The 20,206-nt window shown below is 40.6% G+C and overlaps 1 protein-coding gene across 1 annotated transcript; it reads right to left on the reverse strand.

Moving 5' to 3' along the window:
• Window positions 1–80: 80 nt before the first annotated feature.
• On the reverse strand, window positions 81–19,496 carry LOC137102647 (prepronociceptin-like). The gene is made up of 3 exons (XM_067482360.1): window positions 19,361–19,496; window positions 7,491–7,744; window positions 81–2,784 (listed from the first exon to the last, which is right to left on the reverse strand). The coding sequence occupies exons 2-3, from the start codon at window positions 7,626–7,628 to the stop codon at window positions 2,131–2,133; spliced, it is 792 nt and encodes a 263-aa protein (XP_067338461.1). The 5' UTR covers window positions 7,629–7,744; window positions 19,361–19,496; the 3' UTR covers window positions 81–2,130.
• Between the last annotated feature and the right edge of the window lie 710 nt (window positions 19,497–20,206).

Here is a 20,206-nt window from a genome sequence, read left to right on the forward strand (position 1 = left end):
TGCACATGCACAGTCACACACACACACACGAGTCACATACACTCATCTGCATACATCATTACATCTCTTGATGAAACACTAGTAATTACGTAAACACTATTTAAAAAATTAAGGTGACACGAGTGGTGAAGATGTTTTTTACTCAAACATCCTTTTCTGTATAAGGATGGCCACAGTTGATATGCACAGTTCATCCCATCCCTCTGGTTTTAAATACTACATTAATATGGTGGTCTTCAGGGGTGCTATCATTTAGAGGTCCTCTTTAGCATCTTACGGTGCAATACACATCCAATGACCCTGGAAGTTCCTCACGCGCTTAATTGACAAGAACAGCTCTGCAAAAAGCCACCAGTAGACTAATGTTTGAGGGAATTTCTGGGGATTCGTTTCTTCTTACTCTGCAGTTCTGCCTTAGCAACGGTTCAAATTTCTGTCCCCTGATTTCCAAAATTACAGGTCTGATTAGGGCCTGTATTAATACTTTTAAGCAAGAAGTCAGATTTGGCGGAGTTTCTTCTTCCTGCAAATGTTACGTCGCTGTTTTATTCTAAAAATTATTCGGAATTCGAGGGTAAAAAAAAAAAGGGGGGATCAGCTGTCGGTTCTCAGTTCATTCATTCTTTCAAAGTATCCTCTTGAGAAGCTCTTTATACTTAAATTAATCGCCAATTTATACATTGTATGTATAAATTATTTGTTATTATAATTATTTGTTTAGCTTTTTTTCACTGGACCTAAAATCCCTTTTTATAATTTTCATAAAGGTTGTCTCTTTGGGCCTGCTTTAAACAAAAATATCTTTGTGATGGCTCATCCTGAGCTCGGGGGAGATACCATACATAACTTTTTTGTCAAATATTATGTTAAGCCCCTTCCACATATCTATAATTTTCACACAAACCCTTCGATGACTGACTGAAATGGCGATACTGTATAAAGGATTATAGTTAGTTGTATAGAATAGTAGTATAGTAGTTTTTTGCACTTTTTAAAACTATTATTTTGTTGATTTTTTGCTTGACAGAATACATAAGTCATTATCAGTCATACATTAAGTGCATTTTTACATTCATCTTCTTGTTAAAATTGCTAATTTCACCCTATTTGCATGAAGAAGAAGTCAATGCCAAACATTACACTGAACATAACGTGCAGAATGGAAATGGCAAAACTGATCCCAAGTCAGCATTCGAGGACAACGTGTTTGTGTCTCAAACACTAGAGGACAGTATTGTTCCACTGGAATGAACCCATGAATCCTGCCAACCTGCAGCTCATTTCCCCAGGAGAAACTCATCACTTGCAGGGCCTGGCACTTACAACCTTTGTTTAATGGCCAAAATCAGAATACAATACACAGCCAAAAGGTGGTTTTTTGAAATGTGAACAATGTTTTTTTCTTTGCAGGAAAGGAGCAGAGTTTTTGTGAGTTTCAAAGTTCAGAAAACCAATTTTATGTCCATTGTGTTAAATTAATTAAGTGCCTTGAGCAGAAAATAGGATTCTTCTAGCAGTAATTAACAGTTTGTGCTCCAGCGAACCCACTGCGCAATCTGTGACCGAACCATCTTAAAAGGACACTGCTGGTCAACTTCCTCCTGGATTCTAAACTACTTGTTTGTGCATTACAAATACTTGTACAGAATTTTTTTTTCAGTCCAAAATTAATGGTTTAAAAATGAAACCTATGCACTTACACATAAGTCCATTGATGACAAACTGCAAAATGATGCCGAAGCCATAATTTAAGTCTCATCCACACATGCATGAAAGTGCTTTGATATTTAATGTCATGCCCTCAGGGTTCAGCCTCTGATGAAGAACCTTACATTGAACCAGTTTTCAAATCTCATTTGGCCCCTTTTATTATACTGACACACAAAAATATATTCAATTGCACTTCTCTAATTGTTTTATTTCACAGAATTGCATGTAAATATGCTTATTAAGAAGGACATCATGGTCAAAACATTCCTTGTTACTTAGACACACACAGAGGTGCAGCGAGATGATGGGGAATCTGTTCTTCTGATGACGTCACAGTTCATAAGTGGTGTGAGCCGCTGAAAACATGACTGATTGGTTGAGGTAACTGGGGCAGGGTTCCTAGAGAACAACGGAAACACATTACAGTTTGTTTTGCCTCCAGACCCGAGATACAGGGAGGCTGTTGAACCTGCCGCTGCGGCTGCTCCGCATGCCCAGGTACTGCCTGAGCAGCTGGTTCACCCGTTTCTGATTGTTCCATTTGCGGGCAGATTTCCGGACGCCTATGAAGCCACCGTAGCGCTTTTGTAGGGGCCTCGTGGGCAAGCCAATGAGCTTCCTGTATCCATGGCGCCCCCTCTGAAACCCCCCAAATCGTTTGGATAAGGTAATAGCTTCTGAACTGTCCCCCGCGTCCCCCTCTAGCTGGCCGTCACTCTCCGCGCTCCTCCCCTCTCTTGGCTTCCTCTCGTCATCGGCCAGGCTGTGATCCAGACCCCGCAGGCCCTCCCCATCCTCAGAGGATTCCAGCAGTGATGAGTCATACTGGACACTGCGCTGCTCGAAGGGTGTCTCATACCGATCCCCCTGCTGGAAGAGCTCTGCAGCTGCAGGCTGCAACAGTTCACTGTCGGAGTTAAGGTCAAGAGAGGTCAGCTCCAGCTCCTCTCCCGTTCTCTTGAACAGAGTACCTCCTTCAGGAAAGGTGGGATGGTGTAACACTTTGACAGCATGCCTACACACCTCCCACGTGAGCGAGGAGGAGACATGACCCTCACACTCCAACAAACACACCTGCAGATGTAAAAGAAAGAACGACGTGTTAATGCAGTGCGGACACAAATTCATACGGCAAATTCATATGATCCAAACTTGGGGTTTAGAGTTTAAAGCCACGGCGCAGGTAGCTTTGGGAAGCAACTGATTAAAAAATAAATAATACACAGATTTACTTATGCAGATTTAGTTAGGCTTCTAAGAAATCGGAAGTCATGGCCACACAATAGACTGATAACTTGAATTATTAAATCCACATAGGCAGCAACACTAAGGCCTAACAGTCATGTGGTGGCGATGGCAATGACAAGCACTGAAAGGTGGTGAGGGTTGCTCCGCATACATCACTTTTGATTTTTTTTAAAAAGCATAAGTCAGAGACACAGTCCCCGAAAGGCACATGGAGACTGAAGACACAGCTACAGACACAGAGACACAGCGAAGCAGACAGAAAATACACCACAGACGACAAGGACATTGTAAAAGAAGGATTTCTGGCGATATTAATACTTAGAGACTAAACTTTCCATTTTTTGTATCGACCGGAGCTCATCATCTGCTCTGGTCAGTCAGTCGGGGACTGCTGCTTGCTGGATGGACTCCTGATGTCAACGTCATTGCTCTTGTCAGCGGCTGTATGTATTAACACGAATAACATCATATATCCTTCAGCCAACCTTAGTTTGTTTACATGTCTAAGACTTTTACAGTTGAACACTGTAAGTAAACTGACTTATGCAAACCCCTATTATCCTGTGGACTATGGGATATTAAAGCGTAATGTGACTTTGATGAAAGCCTTTAACCATAACACCGATTTCTCTGATGATTGCTGTTTAACACAAGCTCTTGTTTCCCCCCTACGAAGGCGGTAATAGCAGTAATAGCACTAGTTAGGGTCGCCATAATACAGCAGGTAACAAAAGTAATTATTTGATTTTCTGTGGGTCCATACCCTCGTTTTAAATAAAGCCACTTCACCCGTCCCTAATGCACCGATCAGGCATAACATTGTGACCATCTGTGCAAGGTAAATGACACATTCACTGATGTTGTCCTTCTTTTGGATCTAGTTCGGGGTAGTACATGTAAATAAATGCCATTAAAATTCTCTCTTCCCTATATTAACATATCTCTCTTCTTCTAGCTTAAAAATGCCTCCAGATGACATCACGGAGGAAGCTTCAGTTCAAATTATGTCATCGAATTGCTTGTACTATGGAGGTTGTAAACGCAGTTAACCTGCTTTTCCAGAGCTCCTCCAGATGACATAATCTAAACTCCTAATGATGAAAAACTCCTCCGGGTGATTTCATCTCTAGGAGTTTGTTGGGTTTTTTTTTTGCTTTGAGAAATATTTTAACGGGAAATCAGAGGGAAGTTTAAAAGCATTAGTGTACATTTACACCCTAAACTAAAGCTATAGAAATCAAGTTGAAAATTGAAAAGTCACCCTTTAATGCAATCCATTTAACTTATGTCCTATTTAAAATGAATGAGGGGGACAAAACATTAGAACCACCTCTTGATCTGCACTCCAGTTCAACGGCTTTTGTCTTGTCCCCTTCAGGGGTCACCACAGCAGAACATTTATTTTTATCTGGGCTCAGGACGGGCACCAGGGTCGCCCTTGGTGGCTGGGTGAGGCCACACCTGGTGTTGTGGGATTCGAACCCACTTCCGCCTCGTATGCTCTACCACTGAGCCACCAGGACCCCCCTCGGCTCATGCATTCAGATTTCTATTTCAAACCAAATGTGTTAGTTTGTTGTATCCAGGGTAAGGAAGCCGTCTCTTGACCTAGATGACGAGTGTGTCATGGGAGTTAATGGCCCTTATTCTCAAAGTGTTCAGCGCACATGGAAAATTATGTGACAATATCAGATGTCCATCTTTTGATAAATGTGACAGCTACTTCTGCAAAATGATTGACATTACAAAATTGGGCGAGATCACAAATTGCTTTGAAGGACAGCAAATAAATTATGTCCTTTGCTGGCAAAATGATATTTTAGGTCTGACTGACTTGTCAACTTCAGGTTATGACGTTTGCACTATTAAAATGACATATATGTGTTTTGAAGTTAAACTTCTTATGCAGAATGAAGTTTACCAGTGCTGAGTCACGGCATTGCTGTGCAGTTTTAATGACTTTCCTGTTTTTTATCAGCACACCTGACAGTTTGGCTTCGTGCCTGAACACTCTCGGTAGAACTTAACCAGTTTGGGGGCAAGAACAAAGTGCTCAAGATCATTTCAAGTGCATTTTTAATAATAAAAATGTATTGATATTTAGTCATGCATTAGGATCCTAGTCTACCTGCTGACTCACTTGAAATGAGACTCGATTTGTCATTTATACCCTTGAGTGTAGAACACCACAGTGCATTAGGTTTTCCTTCGGCAGAGGAAAATTTATGCATCCGCATCTTTCGTTTTCCCTTTCTCAAATTCCCGAGCCCTTCGAGTCAACTAAAAAGCAAATCCCATTTACTCGTCAAATCTTGCTCAAATGAGATAAATGGCATTGTTATCAGAAAACCTGCTCACATCAAAAGACTGAGAAAAAGAGGGAGTTCCGCTGTGAATCTATCAGCGGAAATTAATTATCCATTGTAAATGAAATGAGCACACCAGGGGATTCTCCACATCAGATCAATGGAGCAATCTGAAGGAGGTTTATGAGTTTATGAGTGAGTGGAGATGTGTGTGTATGTGCACAGAAACACGTATTTATATACTGCAGAGGACTGGAGATTAAGAGGTTGTAGAAACCCTATAGAAGGAAGTTGTATTGAATGCTATTTTAGAGATTTCAATACATGGTAAATACAGCGTTGATGTTTGGTGCTTGAAGAGGTTTATCTTGTTGGGTTAAGGTGAGGTGGTTAAGGTGATGCAAAAAAAATAACTAGATTGTTGTCAGGAACCAAGTGGACTGTAACAATATGCTCATAAAGAAAAGTCAGACATGATAATAGTTTTAATATGGATGCCGATCATAGTATTACACTTGGTTGTGAGCACAAAAAGAAGTTCAAACCCTACTTTTCTCACCTCTACACATTTGGACATCAAGTATAAAACCACAGAGAAAATAATGTGCAGGAACCGTTCAGAACTCTATCAGTAATAGCCACACCACAGGTAATTAGCACAGGTGGTAAACAGAACCCGGCATTATGTAATGAATGTAGTCAGAGGACGGTAATGCGTAAGTGTGTGGGAGCGTGCACGAATAAATCAATGGGTCCTGACATTATAACAAACACCAGTGGCTTAGCTCACAGTCTTTCAGTTTGGAGTGGGAAACAATGGAATTGCTTAGTAAATTCCATCTGTGGCTCAACGGCGAGGCGGCAACACAATGGGGAGCTGATAAAAAAGTGTCAGTCACCGATGTGAGCCCGGGCTGATGATACTGAGGAGCAGTCAATTACATAGTTTTATTACAACTTCCAAAAAGGTCCCAGCTGTCTTTCTCTGCATCATTATCAGCTAAATTAGCCGTGCTACAGCTATACAAGGATGCCCACAGACTATGCTTAGCAGCTGATGTGCCTTGGACCAGAAATGAGATTGTGCGCTGCGCTGAGGGTTTGGTTTGAGTTTGGAGAACCACTGCATCCTCTCAGTGCAGAGGCTGGTCATGTTGCACAAGAACTGTAGATACTTATTAGCAATTAGCAATTAATCCCTCAATAATAGAAAACAGACACATTTCTGTCTGTGCATCCACCAAATGCCAAGTGACAGAAACATCTTTGTATTGACTGTGTTTTGTTTGAATCAGCATTGATTGTTTTAAAATAATTTACGTCATTTTTTTCCTGATTTGTTTTGGGAGATAATTACAGTAAATATATTAATAACCAAAGTCCCTTTGGTTATTAATATTATATATAATATTATTAATTTGGTTCTAATTATATTTGTCAACTAAAGAGTAGAGCTAAATCGATAGCCAGACTCAAAAACTTTTACTTGTGAATATCTCCAGCATCACTGCCTGGGCTCTTCAATGAGTCTTCATCACAGAGGCCTTCAACCGAAATTCTCCACTGAAGAAATACGTTTGGAGCAACTGCTTTTTTATTTATTTAAATTGCGATTCGTATCCAACTGGAAGTTTCTCATCTTAATTTATTCTTTCCTAAAATGTGAAACCTATAAAATAAAAAATAAAATAAAATCTCATTGAGAAATAACACAATTACAACACTTCATCAAACGTCGTCTTTCCTCCTGTCGACTCCCATTTTCCCAAACGAAAGTTCACACCCTCAACACTCAAAGCAATGCACTACGCACTGTGGAGGCTCTTAACAAGAAAACCTAAATTAGGGCGTTGACGGCCTGTTGCAGCTGTGTCCACACTAAAACACACACACACACACACATCCCAGCTGTCACAGGGCGAGAGGTGGAGTTCACCCTGGACAGGTCACATGTGCAATTTTACAGTCTGCAGTTCACCTAACATCCATGTCTTTTGAATTGTGGCAGGAGACTCACACAAACAAAATGCAAACTCCACACAGAAAGCCCTCGATCGGCATGGGACACGAACCTGCAGCCTTCTATCTGCAAATCGTCACTAACCACTCCACCACCGTGCCCCAAACACATTATAGTGTTGACAAGCATTCAGCAGATGCATTTATCACTAGTAACTCACACACACACATGCAAACACACACATACACGGACGTACACGTACTCACCATGGTGTTGAAGGTTTGCTGCAGCTGCTGATGCTGCAGGAGCAGACCGCAGGCCACGCATTCTTCCTGGCAGTCACTGCGTCCAGTGGTAAAGAGACATGCCAGCAGCACCACCAGGCACCACAGAGGGATCTTCATTGCTCAGCACACCCGGACAGGCAGGGACAAACAGGAGCCCAGCAGGTAGAGGATGGGAGTCTGAGTTCAGCAGTCACGGAATCTGGCAGGTGAAGCCTATGGAATGTGTGTCCAGTCTACAGGGGGAAAACCAGACCAAGTGACAGGAATATTACACCAGTTCCGATTAATTTATAAGAATCGTTAGCTGGATTTGGGCGGTCAGTCAACGCGTTGGTGGTGGGAGAGTGTTCAGCCAGCACCAGAAGATGGACAATGTGGGTGGGTGTGAGAGAGAGTATAACCTGAGGCAATAAATGAGAAAATGGGTAATTTCCAGTGGGCAGGGTACAGATACTGTAGGCTGGAGGGTCGGCTCACTGATAGAAATCATGCAGCATGAGTTGATCCGCTGTTGTTGAGATTAGCTTCAGACCACAACACGAGCCATAGCCTGCGGCAGCAGGACTCTGCAGGGCGACCATTTTATTCACTTTGATAGGAAATGAAAAGACATGGAGAAATATATATATATAAGGTTTTAGTGTCAATGCTTGAATAAAACATAATAGATTTTAATGTTTTCATAAGCTAAAGGATAATAAACCCAGAGGATTCTGGTGTCTCTGTCTCTAGCCAGACATTTGTGAACCAGGTGCACGGTGTTTCTTGTTTGACCTCCAGTCCCTGACCTCCATCTATCCTATCACCCACCACTATGAAATCCAATAACACAGAGATAACAAAGAGAAAATAGGCACTAAGAACATCATAGATTGCTTCTGTGCAGTACGTTTGCTGTGGCCTCTGCAGGTTTATGAGCCCAGATTTGGCCAAGACAAGAACGTGGATGCTCCTCTGTCTTAACAATTATGAATTCCTCCTTAACCATCTGAGGTACTTGAACGTACTTTAGCAACTGTTCGGCACATTGTGGGCCCAAAAAAAACCAAGACAATGAGCCGAAAGATACAACGTTTTTCACCTTTAACAAAGGCAAGAAAAGAACACATGAACTTGAAAATAAAAATGTGAAATGCATCTACAGTTCTACATGGATACCATAAGGTTCCTGGTAATAAATACATATTATTTACATGGATTTAAAATCAAGAATCAAGAAAACTAGTAACTTTACCATAAGGTTGTCGCTTTAGTTCCTGTAATTAGCATTAAATTAGTATTCTTCACAGGAAACTCACAAAGAAATGATCGGGAAACGAAAGCCCTCAATAAATTAAGCGTTGCCTTTTTGCACACACTGTGCCGCCCAAAGACAAAATAGGTTGCATTTCATTGTTGGGTAATTGTCTGCTGTTTCTTCTGGCTAAACACTGTTAATTAAGTCACTTTTCCAGCATCTTGAAAGTGTAACACGGAAGATAAAAGAGCCCAAAGGGTTCTGTTGCATTTAGGGACAGTGCTCAGCGTGTTGTCGAGGCACACAAAAGGAATTCACACTCAATGTTTTCACCGGGTTTGATGACGGCTGGGATGAGCGGCACAAGTCACAGCTACACACGGTGCAACACAGCGAGGTCATCACATTGACGGCGGCGAATGAACACCCTGACAATGAACAGAGTGTCAGAATATGGGAGGCGCTGAAGCAAAAATAAAGAAGTACATAAAAACTAGGACACCGTGATCACTTCCACTTTGGCACATTAGCAGTTGTAGTCAAACGCATTATGAGCCAGGTCATGTGTGAATCTGGTCCATTTAGAAATATATCAACAGCTTTATGGAAAATCATTAGAGAGACCTGTCTTATTTGCTCTGCAGAGATGTTTTGTGCAGTGATAATTTGCAAGCCTTTTGACTAGGCCCATTTGGTATTGTCATGCTCCGCTTTAAGTGGTCCTTACTTAGTACGTCGAACAAATGGGGAAACCACTAGATTGTAAGCGATGGCATAGGCCCTGGATACTGTCCAGAATGCCAAAACTGCCCTTCACATATTAATACTACTCTCCCAGAGTGTATTAATATAGACAGGCATTTGGAGCCATTGAGAGGCTTTTTGTTAGGACTATTATTAATTAACAAAGCTGTGTATGGTCTGTCCTTTTATTAATGTTTTTATACCTTTATCTGTTTGTTCATATTCACACAATCTGGCAATAAGACCACTGTGATTTATGCTTTCAGGTACAGATCACCAGAGGTTCGACACATTGCAACTATATCAAAGCTAGAAGAATATCCTTATGAGGCTTTGAAGGCCTGCACTTGTATTTTCTTTTTACACAAAAATATTTCCTAAAATTAGTTTTTGAATATTAGAATGTATTTCTGTGACAATGTAGTACCCAGAGGCCCCACACCACAGAGATTTTATAAATCCAAGTGCAAAGGACAGTATTTCTTAGAGCTTTGACTTCGTTAAATTCATCCGGGATTTTTTTCAAGGTTATGATTTAAGCAAATTTTACAAACATTTTTTTTCGATGGACACAATATTTTATTGGACAAAAATGTATGTAGCTGAATCTTAGAGAGTGATTTTTATTATATATATTTGCTGAGGTAATGAGTCACTGAGGCATCACATGCTGCCATGGCTTCTTTGAATGGAAGCCATTATTGTAAGTGAGAAACAATTGACAAGGATATTAAGAGTTAATGAGCTACTATGTTTTCTATCTGTAGCCATAATATATTTATAGTGGGAATGACACTGTGTGGCTGTAACGATTTGCATTAGTCAACTCGTTGACACGTCTTGAAATGTTTAGTACATATTTATATGTGTTTGCATACGGAACATCACACTTTACCCTTTATTACGTAGTAATCTCAGCACTTAAGTGGAGGCTGCTCGGTTCCGATTGGGTTACATTAACTGTTTCATTAGCCCCTAAATATGTGTGTTTGCAATGGGGTTTTGTTTGCTTGTTTTTGCTGGTGGTGAATAGTAGCAGTATTCTCCACATGATAACCACTTTCAAGCTTCGTATTTCTGAGGTCTGCAGCTGCCCTCCAGAACTGTGGAATGATGCTGTGGAAATTGTATCTCCACTTTGGGATAAAATCACCACAAAGATTGGGTGCGGCCAAATGGAAATGCATACAGAGCCAAACAATGAGATGTTTGGCTGAATGCAAAGTGCCTTCTTTGCTTCCACGCAGAATAAATTAATTTTTGACACTGAGTAAGACAAAATGTGCTACACCCTGATGCTCTTTAGTTTGTCTGTTGCATTATTGCACCACCAAACAAAACAAGATGCAAAAATAAAGCCACTTAAGATTAAAAGAGGATGATTATTTTTTTCTTGCAATTTTTGCAAATCGGCTTCAGTCTACAGCAGCACATGGGAAACTGCAGTAGAAGAATGAAGTGAACGTTATAGGTCTTTGTCCAAACTTAAAGTTCTGGTATGTTTAATGTACTGACGAATCCAACATTAATCCTTGTTTAAAGTTACGATATGAGAGCACAAATCAATCCACTCTGCTCCACGAAGCCCTGTCCCTCAGTATTCTGCTACACTTTGCTTCAGGTTTAATCATATTATTTCAATGGCTGGTTAGAAGGGTTAGCTTCACTCAAATACTTCAGAAGTACAATAAATATCTCAGGGGGTCAGACTTCATCGAGGGCATTAATTGCACCTCATATTTCATCTAATAATATTCCCAAAAAAGCCACAAGAAGTAAAAATCCAGGCACTTAATGGACAACTCAAAGTGTTGTCTGCAGTTAAATTACATAAACCAGGGTAACTTTTTCCAATGCTACATTCCTTAGTTATCACAAGCAAGATCACCAAACTCTAGGTATCTGTTGACTTCGAGTCATGAGCCTATACACTCCAATATCTATTTCAGTTCCTGCTCTCGATATTGCCACTAGTTCGTTTCAGCCTAACCTCGCCTTTAAATTTGCATACAATTTCAGCTGTCGTTTAAATGTTGTTATCATTTGCATAATCTATTTGGCAGAACAGGCAGTTGACTCGGTGCAGAGGGCTGATGTCTGATGTACTGTACATGGATAAAGTGGTGATCGCTGGGGAGGGGCAAACCCCCCCCCCCCCCCCCCCCCCCCACACACACACACACACACACACACACACACACACAAACACACACACACACACACACACACCAGGCTTTTCTCCCAGGGCACCAAGACAGCATAATCCGTCCAGTAGCGTGTAGCTCATTACTGGAAAAGCTGCATTTGAAAAAAGATTTTCATGCTGCATAAATACAAACAACCTTGCCCCTTCTAAATGAACATTGGCATGAAAGCAAAAAGCTAATGGACTATAAAGAGGGGCCTGATGTGCCACTACTTTTAGATGAATCTTTCCATCTTGCATAAATGAATGCTTTTACCCACTTTTAAAAAAAAAAACAAAAAAACAAATATATTGTTTTGTGCTTCCATTAGAGTTAACAGAGACCCCTAAAATGTTAGCTGTTTTCAAGACGAAATGTTCCTACGTTTGTATCAAACAGGAACCAATCAGAGCATTCGTAAACAGGCCACCGGTCTTACGCGTTTATTGTTGCTTCCTAAGTACCTTTCTCAGAGCCTAAAATACGTAAGAGCAAGAACTCAGTGAGTAATGTTCCACCTGTTTACTGCCCTTTAAGGGACTGTATCAAAATGAGCAGGGCTTCAGAAAAGGGGGAATTTTCTATCTTCTCTTATTTTAATGAGAGGGAGAGACCAAAATTTGGGAAGAACGAGAGATGATATTTAAACTTTCTCATCCCGGGAATTTTTCTATTTTAAACGGGTGCCAATCCATTCTGTGTATTGGGGCTTACTTTTACTATTTAAAAAGATAGAAATGGCTACATTTAAAACGACGTTCTTAAAACTAAACTGCAAAGGCGATTAAGTTTTCGTATCAATTAGTAATCATTATTTTCCTTTTTTCAATGAATGAAACTCTGATTAATGAAAAGGAAGGTGCTTTAGGTGCATGGCGGGTGCACTCAGCACACGACTGTCAAGCCCCAGACCTGAAATCAATTCCAGAGTCCTGTGTCTGGTTAGGTTCAGGCAAGAAAACCCCTTATGTTAGCGTTAGGGAAAAGATGATGGATTAGTTTAAAAGAAATTAAAAACGTAGGGCATGTTGTTCTATTACACCTGCCCTCTATCTTTCTTTTACCTTGGCCAGCTGCAGTAACTGCCTAAACATATTCGTGAAAGGCTTTAATAATGGCAGTGTAACAAACTAGATGTCGGGCAAAAGTGCGGTGTCTAGCAACATATCGATATGTTCAGCATCAATGCATTTGCAAATGATCATTTCTGTTCGATGTCATTCCCTCCATGGTGGTTAAATGGTTAGTGCTGCTGCCTCACAGCTAGAAGGTCCAGAGTTCACTTCCACCTACCAGCTTCCTCTCACAGTCCAAACGACATGGATATTAGGTTAACTGGTGACATTGGTGTGAATGTGATTGTAAATAGTTGTCTGTCTTTGTTTCTCTCCGTGTTGGCCCTGAGATACACTGTGGAGACCTGTTCAGGGTGGACCCTACCTCTCGGGATTTGGAGATTGGATTTCTGTTGAAATTTTTGTGGAGTGATTTGAACAAGAGCATTCCACTATTTATGAAAGGCACTCAGATGATTCTAGAACGAGGGAAACGTAAGAGATGTGCGGCTGGATAAGCCTGTTGAATTCCAATCTTAAAATACAAAGTAAAATCTAAGCAAATTGAATTTAAAACCCGAGCCTGTCATTGTGGTTGTCGGCAATCTGCTGTATTACTGATATTGGTAATTGAACCTTTGACGATAGCATTCCTTGTTGAAATATGAAGGCGCGGCTCAAAAAATATGAACATAATGAAAAAGTGAAACAGTCTTCATTATGTCATTCAAAAATTGAAACTCTGATTGATTTGAAGATTATATTTTAGATTTAATGAAAAAGTTCTAGATTATTATAATGTAATCATATATTTGCAGCAGATGCTACATTACTAGTGATACTCCTGAAGAAATTGCAAAGGCTTTAGAGAAATCAAGGAATGAAGTAATCCCAGCTAGTATAAGGTCACTGTGTTCACACTGTATTCCCCATCAACATGTTAAGACTGTGAACGCCATGTGCAAAGTTGCTAAAATGAAGTGCATTATCAAAGCTAATATTTGGGGGGAAAAGTTACATGAACAGCTTAATTGGACGGATGAGAGGGAGGCCAGAGTGTCATGACTGTGAGTTGCGGAGAACCTTCCCTGCCCTTCTCTGACTCACTCTGTCTCATCCATTAGTCGTCTACAAGAGGCTGAGGAGCACAAAGGAGCCTGCTAATGCATAGATAACCTAGGGGTCTCTCTCTCTGTTTATTTCTCTCTGCTTCCTTCTTACTCTCTCCTTTGTATCCACTTCGCTACTCTTGTTGCTCTTTTCTTGCCTCGACACTCACCCGCCTTCCTCCACTCATCTACCAGCGTTTCTCCCTCTCAGTTTCTGTGAGTTACGCCTGAGATCTTTTATCTTAAATGACAAATTGCAGAGGTTTTCAGTCTTTTCCAGCGCTGAGTAGATAGTAAGTCCCCTTCATTAAAGTCAAGCTCGAGCTTGGAGCCACCAAAGATGGATGGCATGAAAATGTGGTCACTTTGTGAATGAAAGTGATTAAAATTCCTGCTCTACCTATTACATCTCCTGGGCCATTAATGGTACTCGATTAATTCTTTATAACCTGAGGAGATTCAGTGTTTTATCACCTTACACTCTGTAATCGCTAGTTGAAAATGTACTGATGTGAGATAATGGACCAATAAAGTGTGGTTTAGTGAGTGAATGTGGAGTGGAGTGGAGAAAGATGAGGACAAGTCTGAAAACACAGATTCTAATGGTTTTCATGCGTTTGTGTGGATGCCTGTAAACATCACATATGGATTATGAAATTGTCTTCATCCAAATTACAAAAAACGTTATAAAAATTCTTTGAGGAGGTCATTTGTGACGCTCACAGCAGGAAATGTAAAAAAAACAAAAGACAAATATTTTTGACCAACAGCATCAGCTGGCCTAAACTCATCGTTGGGGTTCAGTCTCTTGCTCAAGGACACTTCGATGCCCGGGGGGAGCCCTGGATTGAACCAACAACCCTGAGGTTGGTGGACAACTGCTCTAATTCCTGAGTCACGGTCATAGGGACCTTTTCTGAAGTAGGAGGTACTTTTGATGAAAATTGATCCGTGGATTATCCACAGTAACAGGGTGGCTGTTTCAGTGCTGTGAACACCAACTCAATTCACCTCCCATTGTTGCCTGGATCCCAGTATTTTAACAACATAACGCCACATTGTTGATGCATAAAATTGCGAAATGTTGACACTGAATCTGTTAAATGCTCATTGACAACTTTTGCAATAACAATATTTGCCAGTTGCAGATAGACAACCATGGCAATACCTTTTCTACTGTATGTTGTGTTCTGCACCGTTAACAGTCATTTATTAGCAACCTTTGCATCATTCCGCTTTGTCCTCATGTGTCACATTGAACTTTGTAAGAATTATTTTGCAAAATAAAAGTAAGTTACTTTTGGTCATCCTAAGTATTTGTAACCCGTCTCTACCTCAATGTTTTCTGGGATTGGATCTAGCTCCCTGCATATCTCAGCAAAGTTGGTGGTTTGGAAAAATCGAAGGATGGTGGGACAGATGGCTGGTTTTTTTATAGACTAACATTTTATGGTGTAGCAAAACAGAAACAAGAATTTAAACCATGTCCACATCCACTGTTGTCACTGCGGTTATTACTACAATCAGCATTGTAAAGGGCTGTTAAAATTAAATTCGTTTTGCTGCTTATGTACCATTTAGTCCAAATCAGATCCCTGCAACAAAGTAGTGCTTATTAGGTGGTGACTCATCAGATCAGCCTCTTGACATGAGATACTGTACCTTTCATAGGTCCCTGATTGTGTGTGATTGGACTTTACTCAATTCTGCAAACTCATTTTACAATTGAATTATTTTCAGATTGGTTGTTCTGCTTCTAAAACTGAAGAGAGGACCAATAAAGTCTGTACTGCAGGTTAGGAGCTGTAATGTGTAATGTTCCAAATCTGCTAGCAGCACACACTGACATTACATTAATGCCAGTGTGTATTATATTCATATCTTACATTAATTCCTTAATAGCTCTGTGTATGAGTAACACAAAAAATAGTGAGAAAGGTCAATTGAGAAACATTACAAATATACAGTTGACAGTGTAGTGAATCAGAAAATAGCAATATCATATCAGAGAAGCTGAAACCAGCAGTAGTTGCTCGAAAAATTACTTAAATAATTTATCAAATCTGTTGTCCCCCTTAATCATTTTCTCACTTACCTGCCCTGGTCCACCTTCAAAACTAACACGGAAGCCCAAAGAAAACCCAAAGAATCATGCAATGCCCCTGAAATCCACACCAAATATGACAATCATTGTCCTGTTGAAACCAATAACAAGTTGCTGTCCCTAAAAACCTTCGGACTGTTGAGGACACACACACACACACACACTCACAACAACAGGATCATTTCCTACACCGGGTTGTAAATCCAGCCTGTGCAGCCACAGATAACTGGTGTGTGACTCGCTGGAGAGTTAAGACGACCAGGGGCAGGGGAAGGTGCGCTTACAGTTGTGCCCTTCTATGAGGGAAGGATCCTGAAATGACTAATATGAGAGAGGCCACTTAATCCGATTTAGACACATCTGCCACGGTTGCACCACATTTTATGATTGGACCTCTTACCTGACCTGCTGCTGCATTCAAGTCAAGTTAGTGTCACATAGAAGCAAAATGAATAGATTGTGATGACTAGGAAAGGAAAGGGTTCGGCCGTAAAGGGCACCAGGGGTATGCTGATGCTGCGTGTGTATCTCAATTCAAGCACATGAAGAAGAGTGTAAAACAGGTGATTAGCTTCTTTATTTTAACTCTGTCTTAATCTCTGCTTCTTCATATCTATTGGAGGAATCTCAATTCCCACTGCTGGATACCAATGTGCTTTTATTAACTCGCTTTGCTTTCATTCTGTATTTTTATCTCTCGGTGGCAGAGCGCACAATTTAAGTGGAAACAAAACTGCACACACTTTTTTTCCTCATATCTCATACACGTTATGGCACTCACACATTTAGCACAAACATGTAGGGAAGTTATGACACTCTTTATGTTTATAGTCAGTTGCTTTTGAGGCACCATCACGTTAGAGCAATTGAGCAAATCATTTCTATTGTTTTCATCAATTGCACCCGCAGGGTTTCTCTTAATTGGGAACCTATTTGCACCTGAGGGTAGACACACACAACTGGGTGACAGCTCGCCCGCAATCATCCCCAGCATCAGGTATGACCTTCCTGGGAAATCATGCCAACAATCAGAATCGTTTAGCCCACATGAAGCTGTGTTAATAGCCCCAAATAATATTCTCACAGGGCTGATTGCACACTAAAAGAGATCAGAGCACTACACACACACATCAGCGTTCACTTTGGATTCTAAACCGTCACATCGGTCGAAGCTGATTCTGGATTAGATGTGTGGGATGTGGGTGCTTAGGAAAAAAATTGTAGACAATGTTCGCGGTTTGCATAAAACAGACAACATTTCACAATGCCGACTCCATCTACACTGTGCTCCGAAAAGTTAACTGAAAACACAAAAAAAATGTCAATTATCAAAGCCAGACCAGCGAGTGGTAATCAGAAAACAAGGATTTTATCACAACAGGGACATTAAGTTCTTAATGATGCACTTAGTCCTGCAGCATTACTTCCCTGCAGCTGTGTCTATAAGGCTGAATTTCTGCAGAGTGTTAGGCAGCTGACATGGTGTCATCATTGATCTGGTTGCTGTTAAGTTGCCTTGTCACCTGCCCAAATCCATTGGACACGCAGCCCGAGGAAAGCAATCTAGTAGCAGACAAGCTTTTTTTATTTTTTTTCAAGGTAAAGGACAGCGAGAAAGGGAAAAGTGATGGACTGCTAAATACTTGCAACGCAAGAAGACGGCAGCTGAAACGGCTGTTTCTCAGTAAATCACAAAATCATTCTCTAATTACAAAGTCGGTTCACATATGCAAAATACCACAAGCATCAAATTCATACTGACAGAGAGGCCAAAAAATTCTGTTAACTATGTAATCAGACGGATTTTAGTGTAGGCAGCAGAAATCCGAAAAGCTTTTGCAGCTGATTAGAGCAACAAACTTGTGATGTTCTGCCATGGAATCCCCCCCCACACACACACACAAAGCAGAATACATAAATTGCAAATTAAAAAATGACACCCTTCCCCAATAACATGAGATACACTTAAACCTATTATAGATTTGGAAGAAATACAGATTTAAAAAATTCAATTACTTCTTATGGACTTGGACTCGATCAATTTATAATTCTAAAAACAACCCACTATATATATATATATATATATATATATATATATATATATATATATATATATATATATATATATATATATATATATATATATATATATATATATATATATATATATATATATATATATATATATATATATATATATATACACATGTGTGTGTGTGTGTGTGTGTGTGTGTGTGGGATGCTTTCAGTAGAAAAAGAGCTAAGGTGCATTAGTAGCAGGACAAACAACTAATAATTTATCAATGGACTTCAGCAATTTATTAAAACACATGACTCCAATTATTCTGAGATACTATTTCCCCAAAATACCGTGTCTAATTCTGTCCTATAAACATATCCTGGTCTTCATAAAACATTTCCCCAGTGTGGAGTCATTTATCTGTAAATGGCACATTAGCCACCCATTTTCTCCCCTGTCTGTGCGGGTATCGTCTTTGCTGATAATGGGAAAAGATTATGCACATTCATTACCATTATCATTAAAATCATCATCGTCATGTGCTTAGCATATTAACGGCGTTCAACTGCTTCACTTCTTGAGCATCTTTTTATTCCTCCACCCCTTATTGTTAAGTTTGACACCGGAGCTGCTTTAGGATCGAAATAGCTTTTGTCAATGTTTCTTTGAAGCTTTGATTTGATGTATTTAATGTGACATATAATACTTCGTGATCAGTCCACAGAGCCAACCAGACATAAGCTGACTTTAAAGTGGCACTCAGTTGCATCTACTAGCTTGGTTATGATAAATTTGCTTTGATGTTAAGTGAGAACTTTAACAAAATGCAGTTTTACACATCCTTTTACGGCATCACTGATTTAAAATGTACATTTTTGTGCACTTTTTTTAATGTTGTATTGTGTTACATTAAGTCAGGTAGCCTGATCCAATTTGCTGCTGAGTGAGTAACCGCTTTCTCAGCACAATCTGCGACTTTCTCTCTTGTTAATTAAGTAGTAATCAGGTGTGATGTGGGTAATGCTGACGGTAGCTTTGGTACCTTTAAAGCCGCTGGGAGACAATGGGAGTAATGGAAAAAAAAGATTACTCCAGGTGAGCGTGGTATTTATAGATTTGGCTCTAAGGTCAAAATCCAAAGAGATGAAGCAGATAAGACAGACTCGATTAAAAAAGAAGCAGAAAAAAAGGGAGAATCCAACTGTGGCTGCCTTTAAACAACAATATTCCCCCCGGATCTATTAGCAAGTTGTTTGTGCACACAGCAGACAACAAGTCCTCTTTTCTCACCTCTAACTTTCTTTTCCCACCTCTTCTTCACCTGTACACCACTATCTCTCCACAAAAATAGGCTCACGCTCCAATGAAGGGAAGTCATTTGAGCACTTCCTTACCTGTATCCGTGACGTAAAGATACTCTCTCGGAGTCCTCCCTCGTTGGTGGCTCCGCTCGTATCCTTAGGTGAGGGTTTCAAAAACTGAACGCATGCCTCTTCTGAGGCTTCTTATAATGGCACACCCCTTCCCTCCTGGCTCAACCCTCCAGTCACACACACACACACACACCCCTCCCCACCCTCTCCCCTCTTCTGTATTTCACCATTCACATCACCATAGAGAAGAGCTAGAAAAAGTGAGAGAGAGAGAGAGAGAGCGAGAGCGAGAGAGGGGTGGATTCCCCCATACTGTTACGCACAAACTCCTGGGCAGAAGCACAAACCATTGGCCCGCACTGACGTAGGAGGCATCGCCTACGCCATCGGTTTCGTCTTCATTGAGTCAACTAATGGGGCTCTAAAAATACGTATCATCCACTGTGGGATTGATTCAGAAACCCGGTGTCTAAGGTGTCCATAAAAGCCACAACCTTGACGCCAACTCGCTGCCAAGGTTTGGGTGGAAAAAATGACACTTTAAATGTGATGTTCACTCCAGGAATGCAAGTCGAATACAAGTAAAATAAGCAACGCCGTGGAGATGATCCCTGGGTCGATACGGTTGTTTGTGTTGTTAAAGGGTAAAACAACAAGCCTTTTCTTTTGGCGCTGATAGCACACCTGGGTAAGAGACGCCATTCTCATTGTGAACGAAAGAATGAACAATGGAGGGCAGGGCAATCGATGCATAGAGGAGGCAGCCAGCCTGGGTCTGCAGATGGGGTGGGGGGGGGGGTTAAGTATGAGTCATGCAGGACATTTGGGGATGGAAAACAAGTGCTCTGCCCCACCTGCCCCAAGGTC

Source organism: Channa argus, chromosome 17, assembly GCF_033026475.1.
Source record: "Channa argus isolate prfri chromosome 17, Channa argus male v1.0, whole genome shotgun sequence".
NCBI classification, from domain to species: Eukaryota; Metazoa; Chordata; class Actinopteri; order Anabantiformes; family Channidae; genus Channa; species Channa argus.

Excerpts from the sequence above, each read along its gene's own strand:
- LOC137102647 (XM_067482360.1), bottom strand. The coding sequence starts at position 7,628 with ATGAAGATCCCTCTGTGGTGCCTGGTGGTGCTGCTGGCATGTCTCTTT. Across the intron at positions 2,785-7,490 it reads AGCAAACCTTCAACACCATG|GTGTGTTTGTTGGAGTGTGA; the intron begins GTGAGTACGTGT and ends TTACATCTGCAG.